This window comes from Schistocerca piceifrons, chromosome 2 (genome assembly GCF_021461385.2).
Source record: "Schistocerca piceifrons isolate TAMUIC-IGC-003096 chromosome 2, iqSchPice1.1, whole genome shotgun sequence".
NCBI classification, from domain to species: Eukaryota; Metazoa; Arthropoda; class Insecta; order Orthoptera; family Acrididae; genus Schistocerca; species Schistocerca piceifrons.
The window spans coordinates 57408583-57428405 of NC_060139.1; the positions used below are offsets into that span (position 1 = coordinate 57408583).

General features: G+C 38.4%; 1 protein-coding gene across 2 annotated transcripts in view; it reads left to right on the plus strand.

Moving 5' to 3' along the window:
• LOC124776284 (coiled-coil domain-containing protein 39) overlaps positions 1-19823 on the plus strand; it is a 503452-nt gene that overhangs the window by 167082 nt on the left and 316547 nt on the right. For both annotated transcript variants that reach the window (XM_047251190.1, XM_047251189.1), the window contains 2 exons: positions 15755-15913; positions 16155-16376. In XM_047251190.1, coding sequence (XP_047107146.1) covers positions 15755-15913; positions 16155-16376 — 381 coding nt within the window. The remainder of the gene's footprint in view (positions 1-15754; positions 15914-16154; positions 16377-19823) is intronic.

The following is a 19823-nucleotide window of genomic DNA, read 5'->3' on the forward strand; positions in this document are numbered from 1 at the left end:
TAAATGAGTCCAGAAATAAATTTAAGGCACTGTTGTCTTAAAGAATGCTTGCCATGCCCTGTTTTCCTCTCATCTGAATTATGGAATACAAATTTGGGGAGCAACAACAAAAGCAAATGTAAATAAGCTATTGCTGTTATATAAAAGGACAATAAGAATTATCTGTGGAGAAAAATATAAGGAATCATGCCATGGCTTGTTTCCAAAAGCTGGTGCACTGAAAATAGTAAACATGTATATTCTGAAAGCCCAACATTTGTTCTGATTTGCATCAGTATCAGAATAATACAAGAATAAAGACAAATTTTTCATCAGCAGCCACAGAACAGTACTCTATTGAAAAGGGTCCACAATATGCGGGTTTAAAATTAGCAAATGCGCTGTCCTGCATAGTTATGTCCCTTTCCACAATGAAGCTTAAATTTCAGATAAAGAAATTCCTGTTACAAAATCCCTTTTACACATTGTAGAATATCATATTTCCATGCAGGATAAGAAGCCCTTTGAAAAAAATATGTAAATAGTTTAAGCAAACCATTTTCTTCTTAATCTAATCATTTTGTGAATCAATGACATTTTCAAAAAAATGTATTATTGTTATGTATCAGGAATTGCAATCTGTTTTTGTGCGTATGCAATAAATCATTCGATGTTGAATAAAGTATAATAATAATAATTATTATTATTATTGTGTTCAGTAAACTAATGGAAAAATGCTATTTAACTCTGAACTACACTAATACAAATGAATTAAAACATACCACAATTGTTTTCCAATAAAATGTATTGAAATAAAATGCAAGATATCTATAACACGAGAGTATGCCTGACTTGACATGAATTACTAAAATATTACTCACTGAATTACTAAAATATTACTCACTTTGGACTTAGAAACAGTCTGTGTTTACGTGCTGTCCTTTGCCATACTCAAGTAGTATGAAAAAGTGGCAGTGGGAGTACATGCATAAAAGAAACCCATGTTATTAACTATTCATTGCCACAATTCCATAAGCAAAATTGTATGTTCACAAAAACCAAAAATTATATCTACCGACACAGGAAATGACATTATCAAATGTGTAGCATTGTAATATTTTCACCCTTAAACTATGGAGTACCGAAACTATCAGGAAGATAGAACAGAACACATAGTTTGGAATTCCACTCATGATGGAGATAAATTGGATGTAATGACAACAAATAGATGTGACCTCTTTGAGGATGTCCACATCAAAACAGGTTTCAGTGACCATGACATGGTTGTGGCAACAGTGATTACCAAAGTACAAAGGACAACTAAAACAAGCAGAAAGATGTATATGTTCAGTAAACTAAATAAAACAAATTAGTAGTGACTTATCTCAATGAGGAACTTGGAACTTTCAGCACAGGGTAGGAGCATGTAGAGAAGGTTAAAGTTTAAAAGAAAAATTGACCATACACTGGATAGATATGTTACCCAGTAGAATATCTTATAATCAGAGAGACCCTCCATGGTATAGTCACTGTAAATAAACTTCTAAAGGAACAGAGAAGACTGCCTAATAGGTGTACAACAAAGCATTAAGTGTACAGGGAACACGATGCAAATTTAAAATTTAACCTATTTCATGATACCTTTGTGAGTATATTTGAAAACAGTTTCCCTAAGAAAACAGTGAAATATAATTGTAAGAAACCATGTAAAAAGCCATGGCTTACTAAAGGCATAAAAATATCTTGTAAACAGAAAAGGGAAATGTATCTTCTAGCTGAGTAATGATCCCGAAACAGTGACACATTATCAAAACTACTGCACTGTATTAAGAAAAATTATTAAAAAGTCCAGAAGTATGTGCTTTATGTCTGAGATTAGCACATATGATGGCAAAGTTAAAACAATTTGGAATATTGTGAAAAGGGAAATAGAGCAATCGAGAGCACAGGAAGACTGTATTTCTATCAAACACAATGAAAAGTTTGTTAACAAGAACTCAGAAGTAGAAAACATTTTTAATAATCATTTTTTAAGTGTTGTAGAGAAAATAGGATCCAGCTATTCATTAGAAAATGCAAAGCAGTATATGGAAGAGGCAGTACCTATGCAATTTGGTAAAATTGAAATTCAACCCACCTCTCCTTCTGAAATTACGAAAATAACAAATCCACTCAAAAGTAAAAGTTCATAACAGAGTACTAAAAGCTTGTTCCCAACAAATACGTAGGATTCCCAGCCACATATGTAGTAGCTCAGATAGACTGAAATACACTATTGTTAAACCATCGCATGAGAAAGGAGATAGATCAGATACTAACAACTACAGGCAATGTCACTTCTGACAGCTTTATCCAAAATTCTTGAAAAAGTAATGTATTCAAGAGTAGCATCACATATTTGTAAAAATGAAGTACTAACAAAATGCCAATTCGGTTTTCAGAAAGGCTTTTCGACAGAAAATGCTATGTATGCTTTCATTGTTCAAATATTAAATGCATTGAATAACTGTACATCACCCATTCAGATATTTTGTGGTCTCTCAAAGACTTTTGATTGTGTGAATCATGAAATTCTTCTAGATAAGCTTAACTATAGTGGTATGAGTGGGACAGTGCACAAATGGTTTAATTCATACTTACTTGGAAGAATGCAGAAGGCTGAAATTAACAGTACAGATAGTCTGCAAAAACCAGTAGAGTTCTCTAACTGGGGATGTATCAAGAATGGTGTCCCACAGGGTTCAGTCTTGGGTCCCTTATTGTTCTTAATATGTATTAAAGACTTGCTGCTCTGTATTCATGAAGGTGCAAAGCTAGTTCTTTTTGCTGATGATGCAAGTATAGTAATCACACCCAAGAAGCAAGACTCAGTTGAGGAAATTGCAAATAATGTCTTTCAGAAAATTATTAATTGGTTCTCTGCAAATGGACTCTCACTAAATTTTGAGAAAACACAGTTTATACAATTCTGTACAGTAAATGGCATAACACCATTGATAAATATAGATTATGAATGGACGTCTGTTGCTATGGCAGAATACTCAAAATTTCTGGGTGTGTGCATTGATGAGAAATTCAATTGGAAGAAACACATCAGTGGTGTGCTGAAACGGTTAGGTTCAGCTAATTATGCAATTAGGGTTATTGCAAATTTTGGTGATTAACATATCAGTAAATTAGCCTACTATGCCTATTTTTCATTCACTGCTTTCATATGGCATCACGTTTTGGGGCAATTCGTCATTAAGAGAGAAAGTTTTCGTTGCACAAAAGCATGTAATCAGATTAATAGCTGGAGCCCACCCAAGTTCACCTTGCAGACTTTTATGTAAGGAAGTCAGGATATTCACAGTACCTTCGCAATACATATATTCACTTATGAAATTTGTCATCCCAATTCGAAAATAACAGCGCAGTGAATAGCTACAACACTAGAAGAAAGGATAATATTCACTATCCCGGATTAAATCTCACTTTGACATAGAGAGGAGTGAATTATGCTGCTACAGAAATCTTTGGTCATTTGCCAAATAGTATTAAAAGTCTGACAGATAGCCAACCAACTTTTAAAAGCAAATTAAAAGAATTTCTGAATGACAACTCCTTCTACTCAGTAGATGAATTCTTAGATATCAATTAGTAACTGTAAAAAAATTAAGTAACTAATTAATTATTTTGTGTAAAGAAAACTTATGTTAAGGTGACACATTCCACATCATTACGAAATGTGATATTCATGATCTGTGGAACAAGGATTAATGCATGTAGGGCTGAATAAAATGCTTTTGGCTGCCAAGAGAGTAATGCATGAAGCTTTCAATGACTACCGCCAAATGATCTTTCACAAAACCCAAAGAAATCCTGGTTGTATGCAATGGTTATTATTTATTAGTATACAGTCCCTTGCGAATGAGACACAAACTGAAATTGATGGTAGCAAGGCAATAGCTGATAAGCGTAACTCTGTTTTCAAATGTACGAGGGTAATCCCAAAAGTAAGGTCTCCTAATTTTTTATAAGTACAGAACTCTATTTGTGTGGCAGTTGGTCACACTGTTATGAAGAGTGCTTCACCCACTGTGTGTAAACATGCGCATGCTGCACTGAGGCGCTCAGTCTTGGCTTGGCAGCCGTTGAGAATGGAGCTCCCGTTGGATGTTACTGTCAAGTGCAAATTATGCGCAGTTATTTGGTTTTTGAATGCAAAGGGCACTGCCCCAATTGAAATCCATCGCCAATTGATGGAAGTGTATGGTGAGTTGTGCATGGATGACAAAAATGTTCGTAAGTGGTGTAGGGAGTTTGCAGTTGGTCGGACCGAAGTTCACGATGAACAAAGGAGCAGGAGACTGTCAGTTTCTGAGGAGACAGTGTTGAATGTTGAGCAAAGCATGTGTGAAGATCGGCAGATCACCCTGGATGATCTCTGCACGTTGGTTCCTGAGGTTTCCCGAAGCACCGCTCACAGAATTTTAATGAAAACATTGAGCTACCGAAAGGTGTGCGCAAGATGGGTGCCACGCATGCTGACTAACTGAGGACCACATGCAGCAATGACTTGATGCTTCCCATGCATTTCTTCACCGCCTTGCAGCCAAACAGGACAACTTTCTGGACTCAATTCATAGGTGACAAAACCTGGGCATACCATTTTACACCTGAGACCAAGCAATAATCACACCAGTTCATAACTTTCTGAACAGCGTGGCAGCGAGCTGGTATGACATGGGTATACAAAAACTACCGCAGCATCAACAAAAATGCATCGACAGAAATGGTGATTATGTTGAAAAGTAGCTAAATGTTCAAGCTGTAAACTGATGTAAACCATTGTAGAAATAAACAAGTCTATGTACTTGTAAAAAAATAGGAGACCTTACTTTTGGGATTACCCTTGTACTTTACAAAGGGTAACACAGGAGAACTGCCCCAAACTGATCATTGTACCACTGAAAGCATGAGAAAAATCAATATTGGCATGACAAATGTTAAGAAACAGCTGAAATGACTAAAACTGAACAAAGCTCCAGGGCTTGAAGGAATCCCTGTCAGATTCTGTACTGTATTTGTGGCTGAGTTTGCCCCTCTTTTAACTACACTCTGTTAAACCATACCCAGTTCTTGGAAAACAGCATAGGTTACACCCGTCTACAAGAAGGGTAGTAGAAGTGAACCACAAAATTACTGTCCAATATCAAAGACATTGATTTGGTGTAGAAACTTAAAACATATTCTGAGCTCAAACATAATGAACTATCTCAAACAAAATAACCTTCTCCATGCCAACAAGAACGGATTCTGAAAACATCAATCATGTGAAACCCAACTTGCACTTTTCTCACATGACTTGCTGAAAGCTTTGGATCAAGGCAGTCAGGTAGATGCAGTATTTTTTTGATTTCCACCTATGCTTATTGTCAAAAGTACGATAATATGGAGTATGAAGTGAAAATTGTGACTGTATTCAGGACTTTTTGGTAAGGAGGATGCAGCATGTTACCTTGGATCTAGAATCATCATCAGATGTAGAAGTAATTCGTGTGCGCCCTTGCTGTTCGCATTGTATATTAATGACCTTGTAGACAATGTTAATAGTAACCTCAGGTTTTTTGCAGATGATTCAATTATCTATAATGATGTACTCACTGAAAGAAGCCGCATAAATATTCAGTCAGATCTTGAAAAGATTTCAAAGTGATGCAAAGATTGTTAACTTGCTTTAAATGTCCAGAAATGTAAAATTGTGCACTTCACAAAATGAAAAGAATATAGTATCCCTTGACTATAATATCAATGAGTCACTGCTGGAATCGGCCAACTCATACAAATAACTGGGTGTAACAGTATGTAGGGATGTGAAATTCAATGTTCACATAGGCTAAGTCATGGGTAAAGCTCATGGTGGACTTCAGTTTATTGGTAGAATCAGACACTAAGGAGATTGCTTAGAAATCACTCGTGCAACGGGTTGTAGAATATTGCTCAAGCATGTGGGACTGGTACCAAATAGGACTAACAGGGGATATTGAGCATATATAGACAAGGGATGCTTGAATTGTCCCGGGTTCATTTGATCTGTGGGAAAGTGTCACAGTGATACTGAAGCAACTGAACTGGCACACTCTTGAAGAAAGATGTAAACTATTCCAAGAAAGCCTATTAAGAAAGTTTCAAGAACTAGATTTAAATGATGAATCTAGGAATATACTGCAACATCATACATGTCACTCACAAAGGGATTATGAGGATAAGATTAAAATGATTATAGCACGCGTAGAGCCATTCAGACAGTCATTCTTCCTCTGCTCCATAGGTGAATGGAACAGGAAGAAACCCTAATAACTTGTACAGTGGGACGTCACTTCATTGGTGGTTTGCAGAGTATGGATGTAGATGTAGAACAACTATGATTGAGAAGTTTTCTTAAGATTTCCTTACTGATATTTGATGTTGCTGCTTGTAACTCTGCTGCAGAGTAAGTAAAAGCTGGTCTGCATTGAGATTAGAACCGAAAGCCAATGCAATCTTAACTTTATAGCGCAATCCCACTACATCACAGCTAGTGAACAGATATGGGATTCATCGCTACCCGTTGCTGCAGTGTTGGCAAGGACAGATGAACCACAATGTAAAGGCGGAGATTAGTTCCAGACCTTGCATGGAAGGATCTTTGTGGACTGAAAACCATAGACTGATCACCAGATATCACAGCTTAAATGAAAATCACTCACAAGGAAAGGTCCTCAGGGCTGTAATCGAATCTGCGAAACCACCTATATGATTGTGTGCATTAGTAACCATGTGTGATCAAAAGTATCTGGACACCCCCAAACACATACATTATTCATATTAGGAGCATTGTGCTGCCACCTACTGCCAGGTACTCCATATCAGCGACCTCAGTAGTCATTAGACATCATGAGAGAACAGAATGGGGCAGTCCGCGGAACTCACGGACTTTGAATGTGGTATGGTGATTGGGTGTCACTTGTGTCATACGTCTGTACACAAGATTTCCTCACTCCTAAACATTCCTAGGTCCACTGTTTCCAATGTGATAGTGAAGTGGAAATGTGAAGGGACACTTACCAGCACAAAAGCCTACAGGCCAACCTCATCTGTTGACTGACAGAGACCGCCGACAGTTGAAGAGGGTCGTAATGTGTAATAGGCAGACATCTATCCAGACCATCACACAGGAATTCCAGACTGCATCAGGATCCACTGCAAGTACTATGACAGTTAGGCGGGAGGTGAGGAAACCTGGATTTCATGGTCGAGCAGCTGCTCATGAGCCACATATCACACTGGTAAATGCCAAACGATGCCTCGCTTGGTGTAATGAGCGTAAACATTGGATGATTGAACAGTAGAAAAATGTTGTGTGGAGTGAAGAATCACGGTACACAATGTGGGAATCCGATGGCAGGGTTTGGGTATGGCAAATGCCTGGTGAACGTCATCTGCCAGCGTGTGTAGTGCCAACAGTAAAATTCAGAAGCAGTGAGCTCATGTTTTTCATGGAGGGGGGCTTGCAGCACTTGTTGTTTTGGGTGGCACTATCACAGCACAGGCCTACATTAATGTTTTAAGCACCTTCTGTCTTCCCACTGTTGAAGAGCAATTTGAGGATGACAATTGCATCTTCGAACACCATCGAGCACCTGTTCATAATGCATGGCCTGTGGCAGAGTGATTACATGACAATAACATCCCTGTAATCGACTGACCTTCACAGAGTCCTGACCTGAATCCTGTAGAACACCTTTGGGATGTTTCGGAATGCCAGCTTCATGCAAGACCTCACCGACCGACATCGATACCTCTCCTCAGTGCAGCACTCTGTGAAGAATGGGCTGCCATTCCCCAAGAAACCTTCCAGCACCTGGTTGACCATATGCCTGCAAGAGTGGAAGCTGTCATCAAGGCTAAGGGTGGGCCAACACCATACTGAATTCCAGCATTACCGATGGAAGGGGGCCACGAACTTGTAAGTCATTTTCAGCCAGGTGTCTGGATACTTTTGATCACCTGGTGTATATATCACACCCTGGTTATAGAAATCCACTAGTCTTAAAAATAACGGTTTAATTTTTCAGAGTGGCACTATAGCCTATGTTATACTGATATACTGAAGGTTTTGAGTCAAGCTGAAGTATATGCCATATATATATTTTTTCTTTATGAACATGACTATGTTCAGTGGTGCATTTTTTTTTTTTTTTGGGGGGGGGGGGGGGGGGATGCTATGCTTTTCATTTTACAAAAGCTCAAATTGAAAATTAATTATAGTCTAGACCCATGTTGATTTACTTTGACGTGTATCATATCTGCTTTTGTCTGATACTTTAATACACATAAATAGAACAGATCATTAAACCATTTACTAGAAATTTAAAATACTAAAGGAAGATGATGAGCTCTTTGTTTTGGTATATCACTTATCACAGTTTGGACACCAATCTGTTCTTCTCACTGAATTGTCGTCAAGTCAATCCCATTCAAAGGTGTCTTGGTAGTTGTATTGCTTAGGTATGTCTTGATTCTCTTAAGGGTGGAGAAACTCTGCTCATTTATGGCCATTGTAACTGGTAGAGCTGCCAAGAGCTGTATAAACTGAAACACATTAGGATAGATCTGATGGCCGCAGACAGACATAGCTTCCATTGCATTTTGAGGCTGGGTTCTCTCCCCTTTTTTCCTTATGTTTTGCATGCTTTTTACAACATTTTGTTTCCCTTTTTCTTGTGTCTTCTTCTCCTGGTGTTGACCCCATTGTGTCATGATCATTGTATGGTGTGGGGATCAGGATGGGTTAGTGGTAGTGCTGGTGCCCCAATGCGCGTAGCGTTTCTGGGGTACACCTATTCTCGCTGCTCCCCCCTTTCCTGTTCTTTCCTCTTCCTGCTGTCCCAACATTCCTTTTACCACTTTGTTTGCCCGATTTCCCTTCTCCTTGACTGGACTGTCATGTTTGTGTTGTTCCTTGGTTTCTGTCACCTTAGATCTTGGGACCAATGACCTCACTGTTTGGTCTCCTCCCCCAATCAATCAATCAACCAACCAACCAATTCTTTTACATGTATGAAAGTTCCTCCATGTTTTGATTCCATTCTACATGAGCAGTTCATAAGGTTAAAATCTAATATTTTTGAGTGATGTAAATACTCATTTTGTAACTAGTGTTCGCAAAAACATAAAACTGAAACTTCTTTTCATTCACTGTTAAGGAGTATATGTATTTCATCAACTTTGTTTGTTAATGACTGTACGTTTTGGTGTACAATCTTTAGTATGTATTTGTATTTTAGTTCTGAAACACATTTTTTGTGATACAGTTTACTTCCCTGAAAAATGTCATTCACTCTTTTTATGACATCACATCCTTCTTTATAACCCATTTGTACAAAGTACTTTGAACTGCTTCTATATTATGCCGCTTGTGACTCAACTTTACTAAAAGACAGATTTCTTCAACCAAATCCTGTTCCCCACCATAATTTAAATGGGGGCCATGGCTGGTATGCATGGATGTGTCTAATGTGCTTACATGTATTAAGTTCACATACAGAAATTGTCTGCATACTTCATTTATCTCCTTGTTTACTCTTTCCTGTTAATTTATTTACATGTGACCAAGGAGGTATCTGTGTGGATGATTTACAACAGCTACATTTGTATTGCCTGATTCGAGTAGCACACTTTCAAGAAATGTGATGAGTTCATTGTCTTTATCTCAGGCAACATCAATTGGACTGCACAAATTACAAAACAGTTTTGTGAGAGAAGGTTTTTGCATTATTTTACGAATGTTTTTTCACACCTTCAACACCTGGTCCTGGCTTGACAAAGAACTGGACACTTAAGTTAGTTTGCACTTCTGACATATTTTCTGATATCTAGCATCCATGATTATCAGCAAAAATTGAAACTTTTCAATATTTTTTGCACACTTCGGACAGGTCAACTGATTTTTTATTCATATTTCATTGTTTATTCAGTGAAATGCACAAAAATTTAGAGTGCATGACTTCTGCTGTTTGCAATTATTTTCTGGACTCATATGTTTCTGAGTGACATTGTTCGTAGAATCACTTTTGTAATTATAGGTACATGTTGCTCTTATGTTCATATTCCTAAGTTTTGTGTTGGTTTTCACTGTGGTTCTTGCTTTGTTTAAGTCACTGGTAACTGATATTTCTTTGATGTTCAGTTGATTATCTGTTTGTTGAGTTTTACAATCAAGATTTTGCAACTACTTCTCCAATAATGCTACAGCCCTTTTAAGGTCATCAATTTGATGTTTTTTGTAGTTAAAATGAGATGAAAATTGTGACAGTGTTTACATATGGATGTCACTGAACTTGCACTTGCTACAGTTTTTTCCCTCAATTGGTTTCATTTGCATTTTTTACTTTAACTTCACAGTTTTCCAAGTCAAATAATTACACTTTTTTGCACTGAATACATAAAGATTCAGTCTTTGTTATATTTTTCATGGAACTTGATTTTTGTGTAAGCTGAGTAAATTAGCTTACCAAGCCTATTTTCATTCTCTGCTTTCGTTTGGCATCATATTCTGGGGTAACTCATCATTGAGTAAAAGAGTGTTCATTGCACTAAAGTGTGTAATCAGAATAATTGCTGGAGCTCATCCAAGATCATCCTGCAGACACTTATTTAAAGAGCTAGAAATCTTCACTGTAGCCTCACAATATATATATTCACTTATGAAATTTGTTATTAACAATCCGAACGAATTCAAAGGTAAAAGCAGTGTACATGGCTACAACACTAGGAGAAAGGATGATCTTCACTACTCAAGGTTAAATCTAACTTTGGCTCAGAAGGAGGTAAATTATGCTGCCACAAAAGTCTTTGGTCACTTACCTAATAGCATCAAAAGTCTGACAGATAGCCATATAGCATTTAAAAGGAAATTAAAAGAATTTCTTAATGGCAACTCCTTCTACTCATTTGGTGAATTTTTGGATATAGTAAGTGAGTAATTTCCCAACCAAAAAAAAAAATAAAAAAAAAATAATAATAATAATAATATTGAGTGATATTTTGTCTAATGTAATATCTTGTATAGACACCTTTTATTAACCTGACACGTTCCACATCATCATGAAGTGTCATATTCATGATCTATGGAACAAGTACTAGTCTAATCTTTTTTCACCACCTCCTTGTCTTTTTGGTGTGTGTGTCTGTGACTCAACATATCTGCTGTATGGTGAGTAGCAGTCTATCCTTTTCATAGTATTGTTGCAAATAGACCAGTAAATAATGGCAATTGTAAAATGTCTAGAGTATGTACTCAGTGCAGCCTAAAATGGAATGACCTTGCAAAACTAGTACTTGGAAGAACAGACACCAGACAGATTCATTGGAGAAATTGTAAGAGAATGTAATTCACCTACGAAAAAGGTAACTTCATCTGTCTAGAGAGCTATTGGTTTCCAGACTGGTATGATTGCCATGTAGAGTTAATAGACAAGACAGAGAATGTCTAAAGAGGAGCTGTATGTTTCATTGTGTTCGTTTAGGAAGCACAAAAGCATCAGAGGGTGCTTATGAATCACCAACAGCAGATGCAGTAAGAGAGACATTTTCATGGAATGGTTTATAGTTGAGATACTGAATATGTACATTGCAAGATGAGTTATGCAACATATAGCTTCACCCAACGAACATCTCATGACATGACCTTTATGATAAAATTGTAGAAGTTTGAACTCGTACAGAGTCTTACTGATGGGCATTCTTCATGCACACTGCTCACGAATGTAACAACGAAAGGAGGAACTGGTAATGATACTAGAATTACACGCTGCCACACATTGTAAGGTACCTTACAGAATACAGATATAGATGAAAAACTTTGAACATAGCTGCTAATGTTCAGTGATGGTGTCAGAATTATATTGGAACAAATAAGCCCTCGGTCACAAATATTAAGTCAGAATTGACCTGATTTTGATGCTACTATGAGCGTCGTCTTCAGAATTAGACTAACTGTTCTAAAACATATTAAGTATATAGTACATTAATAAAATTAAAGTTTGTACTAACTGGAAAAGATGCAGTACTTACAAGTCACATATTAAAAAAGATCTGAGCCAGAAAGGCGACATCATGAACAGTTGTGAGATGGCGAGCCGCTAACCCTCCGCCACACACCGTTGGGTGGCTTGCGGAGTATCAATGTAGATGTAACCCTTGTTACAACCCTTGTTCACAGTGCGAGCAGCCCTTAGCGGCTCGCCATCTCACAACTGTTCATGACGTCGTCTTTCTGGCTCAGATCTTTTTTAATATGTGACTTGTAAGTACTGCATCTTTTCCAGTCAGTACACTTAAATTTTATTAATGTACTATATACCTAAAATGTTTTAGAACAGTTAGTCTAATTCTGAAGACGACGCTCATAGTAGCTTCGAAACCAGGTCAATTTTGATTAATATTTGTGACCGAGGGCTTAGTTGTTCCAATATAGATATAGATGATTTTCCTTTGGTTTGGGACCACAGTCATAATATACTTTTACATGAAATAATTGCCACAATTTGACTAAGTTTTTATTATTTATCTATTTCTATTCCAATTTCGGCTGAGCCATTTTGAAGGGCTAAGGTGAAATAAAAGTTAGTAAATATCAGACTTGTCTAAATGACATATAGTTTTTTTAAATATTACAAAACTTTTGTGGACACATATACCTGTCATCTCATTATAAGATCTGAGTGTGAATTAAAAACAGGGATTACATTTAACATTATGCATGGCAGACTCACTTTAATGTACTGTGGTATGGTAAGAATGAACAATGTCCAAACATGAAATAACATTGACATATGTACAAATAAACAACAAACTCCATCCAAAAAGCCCTTAAAGGCCCAATGGTACTGACTGGCTACCGTGTCATCCTCAGCCCGTAGGCTTCACCAGATGCAGATGCAGCGTCGTGTACACATATGTTTTGTAATATTTCTATGATGATAGCATGTCAATATAATAGAAGGAAACATTCCACGTGGGAAAAATTTTATATAAAAACAAAGATGAGGTGACTTACCGAATGAAAGCGCTGGCAGGTCGATAGACACACAAACAAACACAAACATACACACAAAATTCAAGCTTTCACAACAAACTGTTGCCTCATCAGGAAAGAGGAAAGGAGAGGGGAAGACGAAAGGCAGTGGGTTTTAAGGGAGAGGGTAAGGAGACATTCCAATCCCGGGAGCGGAAAGACTTACCTTAGGGGGAAAAAAGGACAGGTATACACTCGCACACACGCACATATCCATCCACACATACAGACACAAGCAGACATATTTAAAGGCAAAGAGTTAGGGCAGAGATGTCAGTCGAGGCAGAAGTGTAGAGGCAAAGAAGTTGTTGAAAGACAGGTGAGGTATGGGTGGCGGCAACTTGAAATTAGCGGAGATTGAGGCCTGGCGGATGACGAGAAGAGAGGATATACTGAAGGGCAAGTTCCCATCTCCGGAGTTCGGATAGGTTGGTGTTGGTGGGAAGTATCCAGATAACCCGGACGGTGTAACACTGTGCCAAGATGTGCTGGCTGTGCACCAAGGCATGTTTGGCCACAGGGTGATCCTCATTACCAACAAACACTGTCTGCCTGTGTCCATTCATGCGAATGGACAGTTTATTGCTGGTCATTCCCACATAGAATGCATCACAGTGTAGGCAGGTCAGTTGATAAATCACGTGGGTGCTTTCACACGTGGCTCTGCCTTTGATCGTGTACAGGACTGGAGTAGGTGGTGGTGGGAGGGTGCATGGGACAGGTTTTGCATCGGGGGCGGTTACAAGGATAGGAGCCAGAGGGTAGGGAAGGTGGTTTGGGGATTTCATAGGGATGAACTAACAGGTTACGAAGGTTAGGTGGACGGCGGAAAGACACTCTTGGCGGAGTGGGGAGGATTTCATCTGGACTCACAGTGAAGAAGAACTCCAGAATTTCCTCTCCAACCTCAACTCCTTTGGTTCCATCAGATTCACCTGGTCCTACTCCAAATCCCATGCCACTTTCCTTGACGTTGACCTCCACCTGTCCAATGGCCAACTTCACACGTCCGTCCACATCAAACCCACCAACAAGCAACAGTACCTCCATTATGACAGCTGCCACCCATTCCACATCAAACGGTCCCTTCCCTACAGCCTAGGTCTTCGTGGCAAACGAATCTGCTCCAGTCCGGAATCCCTGAATCATTACACCAACAACCTGAAAACAGCTTTCGCATCCCGCAACTACCCTCCCGACCTGGTACAGAAGCAAATAACCAGAGCCACTTCCTCGTCCCCTCAAACCCAGAATCCCCCACAGAAGAACCACAAAAGTGCCCCACTTGTGACAGGATACTTTCCGGGACTGGACCAGACTCTGAATGTGGCTCTCCAGCAGGGATACGACTTCCTCAAATCCTGCCCTGAAATGAGATCCATCCTTCATGAAATCCTCCCCACTCCGCCAAGAGTGTCTTTCCGCCGTCCACCTAACCTTCGTAACCTGTTAGTTCATCCCTATGAAATCCCCAAACCACCTTCCCTACCCTCTGGCTCCTATCCTTGTAACCGCCCCCGATGCAAAACCTGTCCCATGCACCCTCCCACCACCACCTACTCCAGTCCTGTACACGATCAAAGGCAGAGCCACGTGTGAAAGCACCCACGTGATTTATCAACTGACCTGCCTACACTGTGATGCATTCTATGTGGGAATGACCAGCAACAAACTGTCCATTCGCATGAATGGACACAGGCAGACAGTGTTTGTTGGTAATGAGGATCACCCTGTGGCCAAACATGCCTTGGTGCACAGCCAGCACATCTTGGCACAGTGTTACACCGTCCGGGTTATCTGGATACTTCCCACCAACACCAACCTATCCGAACTCCGGAGATGGGAACTTGCCCTTCAGTATATCCTCTCTTCTCGTCATCCGCCTGGCCTCAATCTCCGCTAATTTCAAGTTGCCGCCACCCATACCTCACCTGTCTTTCAACAACTTCTTTGCCTCTACACTTCTGCCTCGACTGACATCTCTGCCCAAACTCTTTGCCTTTAAATATGTCTGCTTGTGTCTGTATGTGTGGATGGATATGTGCGTGTGTGCGAGTGTATACCTGTCCTTTTTTCCCCCTAAGGTTAGTCTTTCCGCTCCCGGGATTGGAATGACTCCTTACCCTCTCCCTTAAAACCCACTTCCTTTCGTCTTCCCCTCTCCTTCCCTCTTTCCTGATGAGGCAACAGTTTGTTGCGAAAGCTTGAATTTTGTGTGTATGTTTGTGTTTGTTTGTGTGTCTATCGACCTGCCAGCGCTTTCGTTGGGTAAGTCACCTCATCTTTGTTTTTATATAAAATGATAACATGTCAGTTAGATATGTCTGATATTTAATGATTTTTTTCCCCTCACCTTCACACTTAAAATGGCTCTGCAGTCGAAATCAAGACACTGAAATAAATAAATAACAAGAACATACAGCCAAATGGTGGCAATAATTACATTTAAAAATAGATGTAGGTGTTAGTGAATCTCGGTTACTGTTTTCAGTTACTTTTGGGTTAATAAGTCTGAATTGTTCATTAAATATGGTAGTGCTCAAATATAAATATTAATATTAATGGTAAATATGGTTTATAGTAGATATTCAGTGAAAAGCCAAACTTAACTTGATTTAATCTTATTGCTGCAATGATTTTGTATGTTGTGAACTTTGATTTCTTTTTTTCTAGAATGACATTGTTCGCAACACAGATAAACTTGAAAAACTCAAATCAAATATTAAATGGGATAAAGAATCTCTCACAGCATGGGAAGAACATGTGGCAAGAAAAGAGGAAGACAATATCATGCTCAGCCGATATACCTTTGAAGATGAAAGTAAAGCAAAGGTATGTTCATGACTTCTTAGCCAACACTGGATTGCAGAATGAATTTCACCCTGCAGCAAAGTGTGCAATGATTTGAAACTTACTGGCAGATCAAAACTGTGTGCCAGACCAGGACTTAAATTTTTGGTTCCAAGTCCCAGTCTGGCACAGTGTAATCTGCCAAGAAGTTTACACACTGATTTGGATTATGAAACTGTGGAAGTCAACACAAACAGTTGTTCACTAATTTTCTAAATTTCAGGAGATGGAGTTAAAGCGACAAAATCTACGAATGGAAGTAGAAGAAAAGAAAAAGATGGTAATTGCAGCAGTAAATGATGTTGGATCATTGGAAAAGAGTGTGGAAAGAACAGCTGAATTGTTTCGAAAGTTGCACCAGGAAAGACAAGAGCTTATTGACCAGTGGGAAGCATCTGTCCGCATTCTTCACCAGCGTGATCATGACATCAGCCGAGTAATGGAGGTACGCTGTTTACTAAACCATTCTGATGAATGGTGTAAATAAATGTAGTAATACTTTTGAGCTGCTTCTACTGCTTTAAATGTCTTGGAAGACAGCCTCGAAAAGATTATTACCCAGACTATTTTAAGTTACAGTGGGTATTTAGTCCTCATCAGCCAATGATCAAGGTGCTCATTCTTTTTTACTTTCTTGCTCTGTTTCCCCTCACTGCACCCCCTCCCCTCCCAACCCCTGCCCCCCTCATTACACCAAACCAACGAACACACTGATTTCTAATTGGTAACTGGTATACATAAGATTATGTGACTGCTCTCAAAGTAGGAGAGCCACTGAGCTGTGGATAGACACAAGGGAGTTTTATAGCACCCAAGTGGAATTTGTTCTAACAGTTAAAGATGACAGAAATACATGTTAACAAGCACAGTATAGTAACGTAATAGGACACACCCACGAGGATGACAATAAGGTTAGGACTTTAACAAGGATAGCCACTACCCCTTAACTTAATGTTTTTTTTTGTTTTTTTTTTTTCAAATTATATTCTAAGAAATAATATTGTTTATTAATGAAAAACATCGTATAATGAATGCCATTGCACATAGACAAATAAAGATTGCTTTTAAAGCTCAAATTAATGAGTTGCAATATTTTGAAAATCACCAATAATAAAATCTTGAGTATACTTGTGCGCTGGACTTTGATGAAGATATCCTGAAACTTGAAGTCATTCTTCAGTTTCTGTGTAGCTTTGGAGTCTAACCATGTATTTCACAATGGTTACCTGTTAACATAATGGAGCACAATGAATGTATTTATCACATAACATTGGCGACCACTTGTTGCTCAGTGACAAACCGTCGTCACTTTCAGTCTCTAATGAAATAACATCAAATTCTTCTTCATTTTCTGAGCTGCTATATTCAATGTGAAACTCATGATCACTATATTAATCCTCTTTTGTAAGCAGTGCCTAATTAAAAATATAGGAGAGAGTCCAAAGCAAGTGTTTCGTTGTTGAGTATCCAAACTGCACACAGTAAAGGTGATATCTAGTGGCAACCGTCTCAACAAAAACATGACAGTCAGGCTGCAAATGTAGTACCAGAAGCTCCCTAGCAGCCGAACACATAACTATCAGTGTTGAAATGGATGTAAGTGGAGTTTTATTTTACAAAGGTCAAGTATACTAAGGATTTTAAATTTCTGTCAAAATAGTAAAAATGAGATAGCTTGGGGTTTTCTGTTAGGGGGTTAAAGGGCTACATATCAGATGAAATCTTGAAATTTTCAATTATTATTATTATTATTTTTTTTTTCATACGTCTTAACCTATGGAATTTCCCCTTTCCAGTGTTATATAATATAAATATACTACTGCCATATTTCTGATTTATTCATTCATTTAAACAAAATGCTGTGTGGGCATGATCAGGTTCCAAGAATCTGAACAGTTGAAGAAGGTAAGATTCTCATCAGTTATTTAAGTTGATCGGGGTTCAAAAGCTTTAAAAGCAGTTGAGGAAGAGAAGCCATATGGAGAAAAGAAAATATAGCTATCACTAAACTGGAGTGCATAGGTCATGTACAAAAGCAAATGGGTACGAGAGTGCGACGACCGAAAACTGCATACAAGGGAAAAATATTGGAAGACAACAGAGAATTAGATGTTAAGAACAGACTCACAGAATCTATCATAAATAAAATCCAAAATTATTATGCCATTATGCCATGGCCATCAGGCAGGATGTCAATAATGTAGAAGATATGAGAAAAGCTCTATGGGCAGTTTTTTTTCCCCACGTCTTCAACAGGTGATAGACCCATTCATGGCCTATGCCATCTAGGAAGTGAATTAATGGTGCAAAGACAACAGAGCACAGCAAAATAGTTAGAAATTTATTCAGAAACCAGCTATACCTTTCAGTGGAGGTCTTGAAAGAAACTTTGAGAGATTTGTCAGATGTGAGACTATTGAAAAAATGTCTTCATGGCCTCACCCAGATTCCTGATGAGCCAGTCAACAGCTTAATTTGGGACAGAATTCCGAAGACATTGCTTGTGTCGATTAGTACCCTGCATTTTGGTGTCTTCGATGCAGTGGTGACATTCAGTGAAGTTCTGAAAAGCCTGCTATAAACTGTTCATCATTTTGCAGTGAAGCAAGTATTAAATTCAGACAAAGAAAGAGTCAGGGCACCAGAGAGAGCTATTGGAGACCTTGAAACAAAGGCAGGACATTACAGACAGGCAGGATAAAGGAAATTGTGAGATGAGAGGGAAGGGGACGCAGACAGTTCATCTTACGGAGCTGGCATGTATTGACAACTTTAATGACTGTTTCCCATAAGCTGTATTTTTTAAGAATAAAGTATACTTGTTTTCAGCTTCTATGTGTCGGAATTTGTTCAAAATTAGTGGATACACTAATCTGAGTATTGTGCATATTTTAGCGCAGAAGTTTTCCTTTTTGTAAATCTCAAAGACGTTGGAGCCTTACATACATAGAGAAGACCAGACAGTTTTTATTTCAGTTTCCATTATTATCTTAAAACTAATAAATATTTTTAGATATCCTTCTGTTAAAGTGGTTAGAAATGTGTAACCTACAAGCCATAATTTTTACAAATTTTTATTCCCTATACTTTCAGAGAAAAGGTACCTTTTATACAAATAAATGTTACATTATTTAAGATAGGGATTACCAACCTGCCCCAGACCCCCTGAAGGGAAACACTGGTAGGAAACACAGCAGAAATGTTAGAATTGTCACGGAGCCAGTGAATTGTCGGTAATTTAACACTAGTCAGGTGTGGTAATGTGGCTGAAACAATCAGCAACTAACAAATATATGTCCAGAAAGACCACATAGATTGTATTATAGTTCACAACAATGACAAAAGGTACTGCAAGCAAGAACGAAGCAAGCTGGGCCTCCAGTTCTCACTCTAGGGCATAGCACAAATGGTGGGTATTCCTGGGCAGAGGAAGATGGTATCACCGGGAGTGAGGCCATGCTTACTTGTTAGCAAACATTCTGTTCGATACCATAATATGCTTTATGTATTCTATGAATCTGACTTGAACACTGAAGAATGGATGATTAATAGCTTAGCACTTGGACACATTCTTTCCTCGACTAAAACACACACACACACACACAGCTGGAAAGTAGAAATTTGTTTTTATGCTTCCTGCACATAAGATTTTTTCCCATTTCTTTCACTTTCTTCATCACCTATTTTCTTTACATTTTTGCAACTTATATTGCCTTGTTTTGTTTCTGGTCTATAGTCTTCTGTTTGTGTCTTCTTTGACTTTTATGTTTATTTTAATTACATTTCTTTTCTGACCTGTCAATCACAATCTCCACCACAACTTATTTCACTTTTCTTTTCCAAATCTTTTGTGCTTTAGTCATTTTAATTTACAAGTATAAAGTTTTTCTAT